This window comes from Dipodomys merriami, unplaced genomic scaffold (genome assembly GCF_024711535.1).
Source record: "Dipodomys merriami isolate MVZ:Mamm:240054 unplaced genomic scaffold, mDipMer1.0.p SCAF_34, whole genome shotgun sequence".
Taxonomy (NCBI): domain Eukaryota; kingdom Metazoa; phylum Chordata; class Mammalia; order Rodentia; family Heteromyidae; genus Dipodomys; species Dipodomys merriami.
The window spans coordinates 12969189-12985400 of record NW_027204937.1 but is presented as its reverse complement, the minus strand read 5'-3'; the positions used below and the strand labels follow the sequence as shown (position 1 = coordinate 12985400).

The 16212-nt window shown below is 45.3% G+C and overlaps 1 protein-coding gene and 1 pseudogene across 1 annotated transcript; one reads left to right on the top strand and one right to left on the bottom strand.

Annotated features, from left to right (window-relative positions):
• Positions 1–768: 768 nt before the first annotated feature.
• LOC138803401 (peroxiredoxin-1-like) lies at positions 769–16137 on the bottom strand. The gene is made up of 6 exons (XM_069987358.1): positions 16037–16137; positions 13080–13196; positions 9354–9507; positions 7339–7461; positions 6561–6691; positions 769–1089 (listed from the first exon to the last, which is right to left on the bottom strand). The coding sequence occupies exons 2-6, from the start codon at positions 13183–13185 to the stop codon at positions 1004–1006; spliced, it is 600 nt and encodes a 199-aa protein (XP_069843459.1). The 5' UTR covers positions 13186–13196; positions 16037–16137; the 3' UTR covers positions 769–1003.
• LOC138803539 (U6 spliceosomal RNA) lies at positions 2090–2181 on the top strand (annotated as a pseudogene).
• Positions 16138–16212: the final 75 nt, after the last annotated feature.

Genomic DNA, 16212 nt, shown 5'->3' with positions numbered 1-16212 from the left:
TCCTAAGGGACTAAGCTCCTGGCCCTTAAGTAGCCCTCCCATGACTGTAAACATGGATGTCTACTCATGTCACATGGGACTGTAACTTACAACCCACCCACTCATCCAAATTGCAGTGTCCTTGTCAACACCATAATAGGCTTTTCTTTTTTTTTTTTTTTTTTTTTGGAGGGGGGGGGTCCTGGACTCTGGGCCTGGGCGCTGTCACTCAGCTCTTTAGCTCAAGGTGAGAACTCTACCACTTGAGCCACAGTGCCACTTCTGGCTTTTTCTGCTTATGTGGTGCTGAGGAATTGAACCCAGGGCCTCAGGCATGCAAGGCAAGCACTCTACCACTGAGCCACTTTCCCAGCCCCCATAATAGGCTTTTCTATCTACACATACCGACTGATATAAGACACTTTGGTTTAAATTCCTGTGTTTCTATACTACCCCCCAATGTAACTTATTGAGGCAATTTTTCCCTTGAGGAGGAAAGAAAATAGAGCTCTCTTAATGTTCAAAGGTTAATAGAGGGCTGGGAAGGTGGCTCAGTGGTAGAGGGCTTGCCTTGCATGCATGAGGCCCTGGGTTCGATTCCTCAGCACCACATAAGCAGAAAAGCCGGAAGTGGCGCTGTGGCTCAAATGGTAGAGCGCTAGCCTTGAGCTGAAGAGCTGAAGGACAGTGCCCAGGCCTAGAGTTCAGGCCCACGACCGGATTAAAAAAAAAAAAAAAAAAAAAAAACAATCAAAGGTTAATAGACCCTAAAATGAAGAATCATCAAGCTCTCAGTTCAAGTTTAATAGACACTACCAAAGATTAATGGAGATTGACGCCCCACTGCTAGTACATCATACACATCATATGATCTGCTCCACAATACAATTAAGGCTCACCTCCCAACCCTTGTAGGGAAGGCATATAGGGAACACATCTCATCTTGTATTTTAAACATGAAAAAAGTACAAAAGAGACTGTTATTATGGCTGACTACTACAGCCCAGCACAAATGGTCCAGTGTTCACTTCTGCTTAGAGAAATATTCTTTGCTCTTCTGAACATCAGGCTTGATGGTATCACCGCCAGGTTTCCAGCCAGCTGGGCACACTGCAAGAGAATGGTACCACTAATTATCACCTGCTCAGTGTGTGCCAACTTCCTCTCATATACAAGGGCTACCTTAAAAACAGATCTGAAGGCTGGGAAGGTGGCTCAGTGGTAGAGTGCTTGCCTTGCATTCCTGAGGCCCTGGGTTTGATTCCTAAGCACCACATAAGCAAAAAGAAAAAAAGTCGGAAGTGGCGTTGTGGCTCAAGTGGTAGAGCACTAGCCTTGAGCTGAAGAGCTGAGGGACAGTGCCCAGGCCCAGAGTTCAGGTCCCACAACCGCCCCCCACGCCAAAAAAAATCTGAAGCCAGGTGCCGGTGGCTCACACCTGTTATCCTAGCTACTCAGGAGGCTGAGATCTGAGGATCTTGGTTCAAAGTCAGCCCAGGCAGGAAAGTCCATGAAACGCTTATCTCCAATAAACCACTAGAAAACCGGAAGTGGTACTGTGGCTGAAGCAGTAGAGCACTGGCCTTGAGCTGAAGAGCGCAAGGACAGCACTCAAGCCCAGAGTTCAAGCCCCACAACCGATCAAAAACAAAAACGGCTGGGAAGGTGGCTCAGTGGTAGAGCACTTGCCTTGCATGCATGAGGCCCTGGGTTCCATTCCTCAGCACCACATAAGCAAAAAGAAAAAAGCCAGAAGTGGCGCTGTGGCTCAAGTGGTAGAGCGCTAGCCTTGAGCTGAAGAGCTGAGGGACAGCGCCAGGCCCAGAGTTCAGCCCCACAACCAGACACCCCCCCCAAAAAAAAACCCAAAACAACCAGATCTGAACCGGGCCGGGCACCAGTGTATTCCTAGCTGCTCAGGAGGCTGAGATCTGAGGATCATGGTTCAAAGCCAGCCCTGGCAGGAAAGCCCATGAGACTTATCTCCAATTAATCACCAGAAAACCAGAAGTGGCACTATGGCTCAAGTGGTAGTGAGCTTGCCTTGAACTGAAGAGCTGAGGACCAGCACCCAAGCCCAGAGTTCAAGCCCCACAACCACAAAAAACAGGTCTGCACATATACTAAAATGGAACAAAAGAGAAGATTAGATGGCCTCTGTGCAAGGATGATACACAGATTCATAAAGCATTCCATATTTTTAGCATAAACTGGATTATACAATTGCTTCTTTTTGGCCGGTCATGGCCCTGAATTCTGGGCTTGGGCACTGTCCCCCTCACCTCTTTAGCTCAAGACTACTGCTCTACACTCAATCCATAGTGCCATTTCTGGCTTTTTCTGCTTATGTGGTGCTGAGGAAATCGAACCCAGGGCCTCATACATGCAAGGCAAGCACTCTACCACTGAGCCACCTGCCTATAGCCCTAAAATTCTTGCTTTACTAAAATCCCTTAAACAATGGGGAGTGGGATGGAGGGGTAGGGGGGAGAGGAAAACCAGGCACTGTTGGCTTAGGTCTGTATATCTAACTACTCAGGAAGCTGGATCAGGGGATCACAGCTTGAAGCCAACTCCAAGCTAGACACTGGTAGCTCACATTTAGCTATTCAGGAGGTTGAAATCTGAGGATAGAGGTTCAAAAGCCAGCCTGGGCAGGAAGTCTATAGAGACTTATCTCCAATTAACTACCTTTCAGAAAGCTAGAAATACAACTGTGGCTCAAGGTGGTAGAGTGCTAGCCTAAGGACACTAGCACTTGGGCCTTGAGTACAAGCCTGAGGGCCAGCACAAAACAAAAACAAAATGAAGTCAACTCAGGTAGGAAAATCTGAGACTCTTACCTCCAATTTACTACTAAAGAGCCGGAAGTGGAGTTGTGGGTTAATTGGTAGAGTGCTATCCTTGGGCAAAAAGGGCTTAAGGAGAGTGTGCCATCCCCGAGTTCAAGTCCTAATACTATCTCACACACAATGTATATGGAAAGGCAAATTATTACCTTAGGCAGTCAAATCCAAGAAACTCTCATCTTCAGTTAACCAACAAAAAGCCAGTAGTAGAAGCATAACTCAAGTCGTATACTTAACAGCCAAGTAAGAGGACCTGGCATTCCAAGCCCCAGTAATTATGTGTGTTTGTGAACACAAACACACAAACACAAATGACTTTAAGTACTTGCTCACTTTCAAGAAGTAGACAAGAGCCAGACACTGAGGGCTCATACTAGCTACCCAGGAGGTTAAGATCTGAGGATCACGATTCAAAGCCAGCCAAGGCAGAAAATTGCTCATATTTCCAGTTAACCAGCAAAAACGCCGATGGTTAGGCACTGGTGGCTCACACTTGTATTTCTAGCTACTGAGAAGACCGATCTGAGGATCAAGGTTTGAAGCCAGCCTGAGCAAGAAAGTCCTTGAGACTATTATCTCCAATTAACCACTAGAAAACCAGGAGTGGAGCTGTGGCTCAAGTGGTAAAGTGCTAGCCTTGAGCACAAAAGCTTATGAACAGCACCAAGGGTTTTGCTATGTAGCCCAGGCTGCCTCCTACCTTGTGATATTCTTGCCCCTGCCTCCTGAGTGCTAGGATTACAAGGTATGCATCATCACACCCAGCTAAATGATGTATCTGAGTATTGGTTTATTGGTACTTAAAAAAATAATAACCTCAACATGTAAAAAATGCAGAATGTTAGGTACTCATAGGCTCTCAATGGATTTAAAAATGATTGCATATGAACAGGTGTTCCTGTGCTGGTAGATTTGGAAGCAAGAGACCAATACAGAATCAAGGAACAGGTGGGCTGGGAAGGTGGCTCAGTGGTAGAGCGCTTGCCTTGCATGCATGAGGCCCTGGGTTCCATTCCTCAGCACCACATAAGCAAAAAGAAAAAAGCCGGAAGTGGCGCTGTGGCTCAAGTGGTAGAGCACTAGCCTTGAGCTGAGGGACAGTGCAGTGCCCAGGCCCAGAGTTCAGGTCCACTACTGGACCCTCCCCAAAAGAAAAAAATCAAGGAACAGGTTGAAGAGTTTAGACTCTATGTAAGGTGCTAGGAAAAGTAAATATACCTTGAAGAAACATACACTTTGCTATTACCTATTCTTTTTCCTCTACATCTTAGCACTAAACCTCTCTCGTCACCAGGGGGCAGTCTCAGCAACTGTTAGCAGATTTATTTGGCCACATGTGCTTCTGCAATGATGCCTCCCAGTTCTCAGAAGATCCTTATCCTAACCTATCATGCTTTTCCTCTATCTAAGCATGTTTAGGTCCCTCAAACAAATCACAAATTCAGATTCTAATAACTTCACTCCCCTCCCCACCCCACTTTTGGTACTTGACTTTGAACTTAGGCCCATGAGCTCTAAACTTGCTGTGCAGCTGGTATTCTACCACTTGAGCTATATCTCCAGCACTACTTTTTGCTTCTTATTTTGGAGATGGGAGCCCATTTTTCTGACCAGCTAGCTTTGAAGCATCATCCTCCAGATCTCAGCTTCGCAAGTAGCTAAGATAAGTATGAGTCATCAGCACCAAGGGTGTGCGGGCGTAAGATTTCAACAAGGGCCTGATACTCTCATTTGGCTTTTTTGCTCAGGCTGTCCTTGAATTAATGACCCTCATGTCTCAGCCTCAGTCATCAAGGTCAAGCATTGAATGGATCTTTGAAAACTGGTCTAAGGGCTGAGAATGTAACTTAGTGGTAGAGTTCTTGCCTAGCATGCATGAAGCCCTGGGTTCAATTCCTCAGTACCACATAAACAGAAAAGGCTAGAAGTAGCGCTGTGGCTGAAGTGGTTAAGAGTACTAGCCTTGAGCAAAAAGAAGTTCAGGGTCAGTGCCCATGTTCTGAGTTCAAGTCCCAGGACTGGGAAAAAGAAAAGAAAACTCGTCTAAATTACTAAAAGAAGAAAACAAGATGTAGTAAAGGAAGCAGTATGCCCTGGCTCACCTGTGCCTTTGATCTGATATCGGTAAAGACTTTATCAGATTAATCTTATCCTCAATTACATTATATTGGTGTTAAAAGTTCAAGATCCCCATCCCTCCACATACATAGCAAATGGGAGCTCACTTTAGGAGCTGAGCTCTTAAGAACTAAGCAAGAGTGGTCTGGAGATATGGCTCAAAGTTGTAGGTACCTGTCTAGCAAGCAAGAGCCTATGAGGTCCTTAGTTCAAACTCTGGTACAAAAAAAGTGAAAATCTAGAGGTACAACTTACTCAGCATTTCAACGCCCCAAGTTTCATCTCCAGCACCCTAAGAAACAACTACTAGTAGAGATCAGTCTCCTAACAACAACTATACCAACTGTATTGAAAGAAGGGAAAATTTTCAAGAGAACTAACTATAGTATTATTAATCAAAAGTTGGGCATTGGTGGCTAACGCCTGTAATCCTAGCTACTCCTGAGATCTGAGGATTGTGGTTCAAAGCCAGCCCGGGCAAGAAAGCCTGAGACTCTTATCTCCAATAAAGTACTCAGAAAACTGGAAGTGGCACTGTGGCTCGGGTGGTAGTGTTAGCCTTGAGCTGAAAAGCTGAGAGACAGCACCCAGGCCCGGAGTTCAAGACCCACAACCAAAAAGAAAAAGAAAAAGTTGGAATAAAGCCAGGCACTGGTGGCTCATGCTTATAATCCTGCTAATCAGGAGGCTGAGATCTGAGAATTGCGGTTCAAAGCTAGTCTCAGCAGAAAAATCCTTGAGATTCTCATCTCCAACTGGCCACCAAAAAGCAGGCAGTAGGTGTGTCTTAAGTGGCAGAGCTCTAGCCTTCAGCAAAAAAACTCATGGACAGCACCTAAAACCTAGAGTTCAAGCCCTATTAAAAAAAAGAAGCCCAGGACCTCATACATGCTAGGCAAACATCTACCAGTTAAGCTACCCACAAGCCATTCAGTGTCTTAATATGTACATTTTCCCCCCAGACCTTCAACCAAGTGTTCAACCACTTGAGCCATATTAGCAGCCCTTTTTGGTTTTAGTTATTCTTCAAATACATTCTCACATGTTTTTGTCCAAATAATCTGGACTAGCCTACTATAATCCTTTCTACCTATACCTCCCAAGTAGCTGAGATTACAGATATGTATCACCACTAGTTAACACTTTTACCACTTGATCTACAACTCCACTTCCATCTTTTTTCTGGTTAATTGAACATAGGAGTCTCACACGTTCCTCCCCAGTCTGGTTGAAAACCCTAATTCTCAGATCTCAGCCTCTTAAGGAGCTAGGATTATAGATGTGAGCCATCAACACCTAGCTTCAGAGACAATTAAATTTCTTGATTAGACAGTCTTTTTTTGGTCAGTATGGAGCTTGAACTCAGGACTTGGGCACTATCCCTGGAGCTCCTTTGCTCAAAGCTAGCACTCTACCACTTTGAGTTACAGCACCACTTCTAACTTTCTGGTGGTTAATTGGAGAGAGTCTCATGGGACCTTCCTGCACAGGCAGGCTTTGAACATCAATCCTTAGATCTCAGCATCCTGAGTAGGTAGACAATTCTATTCTAGCCTTTTTGCTTACCTTCCCCACTACCACCACTGTTGAATTGTTAGCAGGCAGGTAACTTACCTTCCCCATGTTTGTCAGTGAACTGGAAAGCCTGAACTAGTCTCAGAATCTCATCCACAGAGCGGCCAACAGGAAGGTCATTTATAGTTATTTGCCGAAGGATTCCCTTATCATCAATGATAAATAGGCCCCTTGGGAGAAGAGATTGAAGGATTGAGGGGTTAGTACAGGTTTCAATTTTGCTATTACAGCAGAAGAGCATCAAGTCCCAAAGAAATGATCTGGTCTCCAATACTTATATCAGCATTGCCATTAATGATACCCCTCTATTAAAGAATGTAGAAGGTGGGGCTAGGAAGGTAGCTCAGCAGTAGAGTGCATGCCTTGCCAGCATGAGGCCCTGGGTTTGATTTCTCAGCACCACATAAACAGAAAAAGCCAGAAGTAGTGCTGTGGCTCCAGTGGTAGAGCACTAGCCTTGAACTGAAGAGCTGAGGGACAGCACCCAGACCCAGAGTTCAGGCCCCATGACTGGCAAAAAAACAAAAAACAAAAAACAAGAATGTAGAAGGTGGCTCTGTGGTAGAGCGTTTGCCTTATGTGAGGCCCAGGGTTCGATTCCTCAGCACCACACAAGCTAAAAAAGCCAGAAGTGGCACTGTGGCTAAGTGGTAGAGCGCTAGCCTTGAGCTGAAAAGCTCCCAGGCCCAGAGTTCAGGCCCCATGAATGGACCAAAAAAAAAAAGAATGTAGAAGGTAATCTGTTCAGATCCAACTCTAGTTTGCTCCAAACAAATGGTTAACATGATCTTACTGAATGTTATCCCCAGGTATATACCTGAATGAGATGCCTTCATCCAACTTCAAAACTCCATAATCCTGAGCAATGGTACGCTTGGGATCTGATACCAAGGGAATGTTCATAGGACCCAGTCCTCCTTGTTTCTTGGGTGTGTTGATCCTACAGCAAAAGGTACATATATAGTCACATTCATTCATCTCTTCTGTAGCAGAAGAGTTATTAATTGTACCTATTCTTCTCTCCTCTTTTCTATAAGCATGGTTGAGAACAGTTAAGCCTCTTTCCTTCTCTGCTGCCAGGTTATAAGCAATAAAAGAAGTCAGAACCCAGAAGTCAATACTTAATAAGCCAGGCATGATGGCACAGACCTGTGATTCTAGCATTCAGGAGGAAAAGGCAGGAAGATGGTGGCTTAGTTCAATATCAGCTGAAACTACAAAGTGAGACTATCTCAAAACAAACAAACAAAAAACAACAGCCAGGGACTCATGTCTATAATCTTAGCTACTACTCACAAGGCCAAGATCTGAGGACATGGTTCAAGTTCAAAGGCAGCCTGAACAGTAAAGTCTATGAGACTTTTTTTTTTTTTTTGTCGGTCGTGGGGCTTGAACTCTGGGCCTGGGCGCTGTCCCTCAGCTCTTCAGCTCAAGGCGAGCACTCTACCACTTGAGCTACAGCGCCACTTCCGGTTTTCTGGTGGTTTATTGGAGATAGGAGTCTCACGGTCTCTCCTGCCCAGGCTGGCTTTGAACCGCAATCCTCAGATCTCAGCCTCCTGAGTAGCTAGGATTACAGGCGTGAGCCACCAGCGCCCGGTGTAACGTGTGGTTCTTTTTTTTTTTTTTCGGTCGGCCGTGGGGCTTGAACTCTGGGCCTGGGCACTGTCCCTCAGCTCTTCAGCTCAAGGCAAGCGCTCTACCACTTGAGCTACAGCGCCACTTCCCTATGAGACTTTTTCCCCCCTATCCTGGGGCTTAAACTCAGGGCCTAAAGGCTGTTCCTGAGCCAATTTGTGTTCAAGGCTAATGCTCTACCACTTCAGCCACAGCACCACTTCTGGCTTTAACTGAGTAGTTTACTGGAGATAAAGAGTCTCATAGACTTTTCTGCCTGGGCTGGCTGCCTGGGCTGGCTTTGAACCATGATCTTCATGTCTCATCTCCTGAGTAGCTAGAATTACAGGCATGAGCCACCAACACCCAGCCCATGAGACTACCAAAGAAAAAAGCCAGAAGTGGAGCTGTGGCTCAAGTGGTAGAGTGCTAGGCTTGAGCAAGCAAAAGAAGCTCAGGAATAGCACCCAGACCCTGAGTTCAAGCCCCAGGATCAGCAAAACAAAAACAAAAACAAGGAGGCCGGGAATGTAACTCAGTGGTAAAACTCTTTCCTAGCACATATAAAGCTCTGCAGTTCAATCCCCAGCACCAGAAAAGAAAAATACACATAAACCATGTACCATTAGCTATAATACTATAATCATAAGTACTCTGAAGGCTGAAATCTGAAAGATCAGAGTTTGAAGGAGTTAGTACAGATGCCATCTCCAATAACCAGCAAAAACCTGGCAGGAAGCATGGAATACTGGTTGAGCAATCAGGCTAAGCAAGCTCAAGGACCTAAATTCAAACTCCAGTACTGGTAACAAAAATAAAAGTCCACAGGCTGGGAAGGTGGCTCAGTGGTAGAGCGCTTGCCTTACATGCATGAGGCCCTGGGTTCGATTCCTCAGCACCACATAAGCAAAAAGAAAAAAGCCGGAAGTGGCGCTGTGGCTCAAGTGGTAGAGCACTAGCCTTGAGCTGAAGAGCTGAGGGACAGTGCCCAGGCCCAGAGTTCAGGCCCCACGACCGGATCAAAAAATAAAATAAAATAAAAGTCCACATGTTGCCAGGCATGATGGCACATACTTATAACTCCAGCTACTCAAGAAGGTGAGGTTGGAAAATAATTAATTTAATCCCAGAATCCCAGTGTGGGAAGCATCTCAAGACCCAATATCAAAAAAAAAAAAAAAAGAGCCTAAAAACTAAACAGACTGAGACATTTACCATGCCAGATGACAGAAGTGAGAATCCACAGAAGCACCAATCACTTGACAGTTGAGTTTCTTAAATTCTTCTGCTCTATCACTGAAAGCAATGATCTCCGTAGGACACACAAAGGTGAAGTCAAGAGGGTAAAAAAAGAACACAACGTACTTCCCTAAAGGGAAAAATAGATGTCACAGGTTAGCCTTGAAAACAGTTTTCTCTTATGAATAAGTCAAACATATTTTCCTACTGAAAGAATTTTCTTTTTCTTTTTCCTTCTGGGGGGATAGAAGGGAGGAGTAGCAGTACCAGCGCTTTCAAAACCTAGAACTTTCCCTTACCTCTTTTGCTCAGTGCTAGTAATCTACCACTTGAATCACACCTCCACATTTTACTGGTCAACTGGATATAAGAGTCTCACAGATCTGTTTGCCCAGGCTGGCTTACATTAATGGCAAACACAGTATTATCACTCAATGCTAGAATATTCACAGTATCTGTCTCCTAGTAATTTTTTTTTGGGGGGGGGATTGGTCACGGGGCTTGAACTCTAGGCCTGGGTGCTGTCCCTGAGCTCTTCAGCTCAAGGCTAGTACTCTGTGACCACTTGAGCCACAGCAGAACTTCCGGATTTTTCTTTTTGTTTATGTGGTGCTGAGCATTCGAACTCAGGGCCTCATGCATGCAAGGCAAGCACTCTACTGCTGAGCCACCTTCCCAGCCAAATTCCATGATGCTCTTTTTTTTTTGTTGTTGGTCATGGAGCATGAACTCTGGGCCTTGGCACTGTCTCTAATAATTATTTTTATTTTTTTTTTAATTTTTTTTTTTTAATTTTTTTTTTTTGGTCGTGGAGCCTGAACCACAGCGCCATTTCTGGCTTTTTTCTTTTTGCTTATGTGGTGCTGAGGAATCGAACCCAGGGCCTCAGGCATGCAAGGCAAGCACTCTACCACTGAGCCACCTTCCCAGCCCATCTAATAATTATTTTTATAACTTATTATACCAGGAAGCTCTGAGTTAAAAAAAGTAAGACCTGAGGTTGGGAAGTTGGCTCAGTGGTAGAAGCGCTTGCCTTGCATGTCTGAGGCTCTGGGTTCTATTCCTCAGCACCATATAAGCAAAAAAGAAAAAAGCTGGAAAGTGGCGCTGTGGCTCAAGTGGTAGAGCACTAGCCTTGAGCTGAAGAGTTGAGGGACAGCACCCAGGCCCAGAGTTCAGGCCCCATAATCAGACCCCCCCCCAAAAAAAAGTAAGACCTCTCTCTAGTCCTATGATTTACTCTCCTATCAATTTGTTTTTAGCTGTCAACTGAAGAATACTTTTTTTTTTGAAGAATACTTTTAAGTCCAATTTTTTGTCTTCTGAGTTGCTAACAGCATAAACACCAAGTTATTCAATGAAGAAAAGCAAAAACAATGATACGATTATTTACTAAATGGCTCAATACCAATGCTTACAGTGTCCAGAAAATTCTGGTGTACTGGGTTCTCAAGAACAATGGGGCTGGGAGCCAGTAGTTGATACTTATAATCCTAGCTACTCAGGATCCAGCTACTGTGATCCCAGTTCATAGCCAGCCCAGGCAAGGAAATCCATGAGCCTCTTATCTCCAATTAACTACCAAAAAGCCAGAAGTATAGGGCAATAGCCTTGAGCAAAAAAGCTCAGGGATAGTGTCAAGGCTGTGAGTTCAAGCCCCAGACCAGCACACACACACACCCCATAAAAAAGGGTGGGGGGAGGAGCAAGCCAAGCATTTTAGTACTTGCCTGGATTCCCAGCACTCAATGAGGCAAGAGAACCAAAGTTTCAGGCTATCAGTGTGGGAAACACAGTAAGACACTACCTCTTCCCCATCCCCATAAAAGGGAGTCAAGGTTCTTTATAGTTCTACAACAGTAATGGGATGGTAAGGTTAAATAATCTCACTAATCATAAAAATATGCATCTACCAAGAAAGTACTAGTAGTTGAGCAAGATTTCTAAGACTTCTGACTATAATTTTATTTTAGTCATTCAAGACTGTCACTGAATTAGATCTTCAAAAACTGGTCACACATCTAATGTACCAAACTACTAGAGCATTTCCAAATATTCACTTATTTCCAGGTAGCAGTAATATTTTCAAATTTCTTTTCAATCCCTTGAGTCATCTAAATAGTCTCTCCAGTGCTTTGAATAAGAAGCACTTTTTTTTCAAGGCATGTGAAGTCTCAACAAGTCAAGGCCTGGAGGGCAGAGAGCATTGCTCATTCCAAACAATGTACCTTTATCCATGGTCCTCTCTTTATGAGGTTACTTACCTTGTTGGCCATTAAGTGATTTTTTTTTCCACAGGGCCCTACTTACCTCCACTCATCTGAAAGACTGTGACATGTCAGAACTTAACTGAAGGTTTTACCCAAAAGCCAACTTAAGAAACAAGTTCTTTTGTGTGTGTGTGTTTTGGCCAGTCATGGGGCCTGAACTCTGGGCCTGGGCGCTATCCTTCACCTCTTCAGCTCAAGGCTAGTGCTCTACCACTTGAGCCATAACACCACTTCTGGCCTTTTCTGCTTATCTGGTGCTGAGGAATGGAACCCAAGGCCTCATGCATGCAAGGCAAGCATTCTACCACTGAGCCACCTTCCCAGCCCCCCTTTCTTCATATTTTAAATCTGCTAGTTAATTGGAGGTGAGAGACTTCAGACTTTCCTGCCAACTCTGGCTTTAATGACAATCCTCAGGTCTCAGCCTCTGGAGTCATTAGGATTAGAGGTATGGGATACCATGGCAGAGCCTCAGGTTTGCATTTTTAAAAAATTTCAGGAGACCATTCTGTTTTCAACTGCAAAGCAAGGAAGTTAAATTCTTGATAGGATTTGTCAAGTATTTGCACTGAACTATGAAACCAGAACAGGGAGTTTTGTTTTTGCCAGTCCTGGGGCTTGAACTCAGCATCTGGGCACTGTCCCTGAGCTTTTTTTGCTCAAGGCTAGCATTCTACCACTTGAGCTACAGGGACACTTCCAGCTTTTCTGTTTATGTGGTACTGAAGAATCAAACCCAGGGCTTCATGCATGCTAGGCAAGCCCTCTACCATTAAGCCACATTCCCAGCCTCAGAAAGGGAAGTTTTAACAATGCTTCTCCAGGGGCAAACAGTTCAGGGAATCTCCCTAATCCCTCTCCATAGTAACATTAGTGCTGTGATGCACATATTTCACAAACAAGAAAACTCCAAAGACCTGAGATCTGAAATTAAGTGTAGATTACAGGAGACAATGAGGATTTCTCCAATAATATAATTGAGAGGAAAAATTGGGCTAGTGCTTCAAAATATAAAGTATGCTTTCTCTAGAAGCAATAGGGACCTAGGACACCTACCCCCATGATCCCTGTTGATAATCATATTTCACTTTCATATTAATCTTCTGTTCTAAAAACTATCCTAGGAAACATAAAATGTTTTTTACACTTAAGAAACACGAATCTAGGGGCTGGGAAGGTGGCTCAGTGGTAGAGCGCTTGCCTTGCATGCATGAGGCCCTGGGTTCGATTCCTCAGCACCACATAAGCAAAAAGAAAAAAAGCCAGAAGTGGCGCTGTGGCTCAAGTGGTAGAGTGCTAGCCTTGAGCTGAAGAGTTGAGGGACAGTGCCCAGGCCCAATGACCGGACCCCCCCCCCCCAAAAAAAGAAAGAAACACAAATCTAGCAAACCATCCCAAATTCTATTAATAAGTCCCACATCATTACTCTTACCTTTGTAGTCAGCAAGACTTATATCTTTAAACTGACCATCTGGCATAACAGCTGTAGCTCTGAAGCTGGGAGCAGGGTGCCCAATTTTGGCATTTCCCGAGGACATCTTCCTATCAGCTAGAAAGCATAACAGAAATGACATTAGAAAACAAGTTTGTTAGCCGGGCGCTGGTGGCTCATGCCTGTAATCCTAGCCACTCAGGAGGCTGAGATCTGAGGATCGCGGTTCAAAGCCAGCCCGGGCAGGAGAGACCGTGAGACTCCTATCTCAAATAAACCACCAGAAAACCGGAAGTGGCGCTGTAGCTCAAGTGGTAGAGTGCTAGCCTTGAGCTGAAGAGCTGAAGGACAGCGCCCAGGCCCAGAGTTCAAGCCCCACGACCGACAAAAAAAAAAAAAAAAAAGTAAACAAGTTTGTTTTTTTTTCTAGATAACCAACAGCCTTCATTTTAGCTATAGTTCTATGGAGGAATTTTCCAGTAGTCAAGACATTAGGGCTGGACCCCAGTGGCTCAAGCCTCTAATCCTAGCTACTCAGGAGGCTAAAATCTAACAACCATAATTCAAAGCAAGCCCGGCAGAAAAAGCTAGACTCATCTCCAATAAAATACTCAGAAAAAGCCAGAAGTGGCACTGTGGCTCAAGAGGTAGAGCACTAGCCTTGAGCACAAAGAGGCTCAGGGACAGCATCCAGGCTCTGAGTTCAAGCCCCAAAATAGGCAATTAAAAAAAAAAAGACATTAGCAAGTGGTGCAGTGACTCAAAAGTGAAAGAGTGCTAGCCTTGAGTGAAAGAGCTCTGGGACAGTGTCCAGGCCATGAGTTCAAGCTTCATGCCTGAAAAAATAATAATTTTATCAGTAAGTTAAAGCACGGGAAAGCAAGTAATCAAAAGTCACAATACAGCTGGGCGAATCCTAGCTACTCAGGAGGCTGAGATCTGAGGATCCCAGTTCAAAGCCAGCCTAAGCAGGAAAGTCAGAAAGACTCTCATCTCCCAATTTACCACTACAAAGCTGAAGTGGCACTGTGGCTCAAGTGGTAGATAAAGCGCTCCCCTTGAACTGAAGATTCAGGGACTGCGCCCAGGCCCAAGACAGACCAAAAAAAAAAAGGTTCAGCAATTTTTGCTTATAAACCAGTCACCTCTTTCACCCTTTTTGGAACCATGGTTTATATAGCAACTGCATTTAGACAGTAGCAGAGGAAAGATAAGCCAGAACCCAAATGGCACCAACACTGAATGCTTGACTTCCCAGAACGCTGAGGACTGTAGGCTCTGAACTGTGCCTAAATTTGCCTTTACAATGTGAGATAAACATAAACACAGCTGGGCACCGGTGGCTCACGCCTGTACTCCTAGCTACTCAGAAGGCTGAGATCTGAGGATCGCGGTTCAAAGTCAGCCTGGGCAGGAAAGTCCATGAGACTCTTTTTTGTTGTTGGTCATGGGGCTTGAACTCAGCCTCAACACTGTTCCTCAGCTCTTCAGCTCAAGGATAATGCTCTATCACTTCGGGTTTTCTGAGCAGTTTATTGGAGGTAAGAGTCTCAAGGACTTTCTCAGCTCAGCCTGTAAGACTTTATCTGGGGCTGGGATGTAGCTCAGTGGCAAAGCACTTGCCTAGCAAGTGCAACGTCCTGGGTTCGATCCCCAGTACCAAAAAAGAAAAGACAAAAAAAAATACAGTTAAAAAAACCCCAAACAAAAGACTTTATCTAAATTTCAGGTCCAATTAACTAGCAAAAAGCCAAAAGCGGTGGCTAAAGTAGTAGAGAGCCCTAAAGTGAAGACTTATTGGGGGTGTGGACACACACACACCAAACAACCCCAGCACAGGTGGATCACACCTGTAATCCTAGCTTCCTAGGAGACTGAGATCTGAGGATCCCAGTTGAAAGCGGGCCTGGACAGGAAAGCCTTTGAGACTTCTATTTCCAGGTTAAAAAAAAAAAAAAAAAAAAACATTCGGGTCTGGGAAGATGGCTCAGTGCTTGCCTTGCATGCATGAGGCCCTGGGCTCGATTCCTTAGCACCACATAAGCAGAAATAGCCAGAAGTGGTGCTCTGGCTGGAGTGGTAGAGTGCTCGCCTTGAGCTGAAGAGCTGAGAGACGGCGTACAGGCCCCACGACAGGAGGGGGGGGGATCCCAAGAGGGAAAGTGAGTGAGGTGTAATGGGGTGGTTGGGGAAAAACAATAGAGGGAGTAACAATACTCGACAGGAAATGGACTCATTACCTTCCTCATGTAACTGTAAAGTATCTTTACAATATATACATAAATATATATATAAAATGAAAATCCCAAGAAACTATTTTCCAAGTTACAAAGTTCTTTCTTCTAATACCATAACCAAAAAAAAAAAAAAACTGGGAACATTCATATCACAAACTTTCTGTTTAGAATCTTTAGCTTCTTGAAACGTTTTGTTACAACTCAAGTTTAGAAAAGAAAAAGCTTTAACGATGTTAAAGGCTGCGCCATCAAATACAGGGTACTTCCTTCTAGTCCAGCGCAGCTTTGTAAGGTGTTTCTCCCCCGCGCCGCCCCTCCAACGTCCAAAGCCCCACCAATCCCGGAAAAGACTGACTTCCGGCCGGTGCCTGGACCAGACCACCCAAGGGACTGTCCCGAACCCCAGCGTGGGCCACGCCTCAAATCCCACCTCAAGTCTTCGGAAAACTTCCGTACAAAGTACACTAGCCCTTTCGGCCGCGCCAATCAACACCCTCTGCTCCTATGGCTTGGGCAAGAGGAGACTCGACGTTAGCCTCGGGGTTACAAGTGCCCTCACCCACGGTAACCTGCGGGCGGTAGGCCTCGCTCGGCCGCCTCACCCCAACAACCCCGGCTGAGCCCCAGCTGATAGGGAGAGGAAAGGCAAAGGCGACTAGCCCGACATGAGGGGAAGCGCCGAACCCTGCTCCACGGAGGTAGCGACACTCGCATACTTACTCGTGCGGGCGGACCCACAACTCGCGAGACAACAGACACAACGACGCAGCACAAAGAGAACGCGCGAAGCAGGCGCGGGGCGCTCCTTTTATAGCCTACCGGGCTCTCGCGAGAACCCGAACGGGCCAGGGGTGCGGGAGAAGTGGAGAGGAGGGGGGATCCGAGCCCCGCCCGGC

Excerpts from the sequence above, each read along its gene's own strand:
- LOC138803401 (XM_069987358.1), bottom strand. The coding sequence starts at position 13,185 with ATGTCCTCGGGAAATGCCAAAATTGGGCACCCTGCTCCCAGCTTCAGA. Across the intron at positions 9,508-13,079 it reads AAGTCTTGCTGACTACAAAG|GGAAGTACGTTGTGTTCTTT; the intron begins GTAAGAGTAATG and ends TTTTCCCTTTAG. Across the intron at positions 6,692-7,338 it reads GATGAAGGCATCTCATTCAG|GGGCCTATTTATCATTGATG; the intron begins GTATATACCTGG and ends TCTTCTCCCAAG.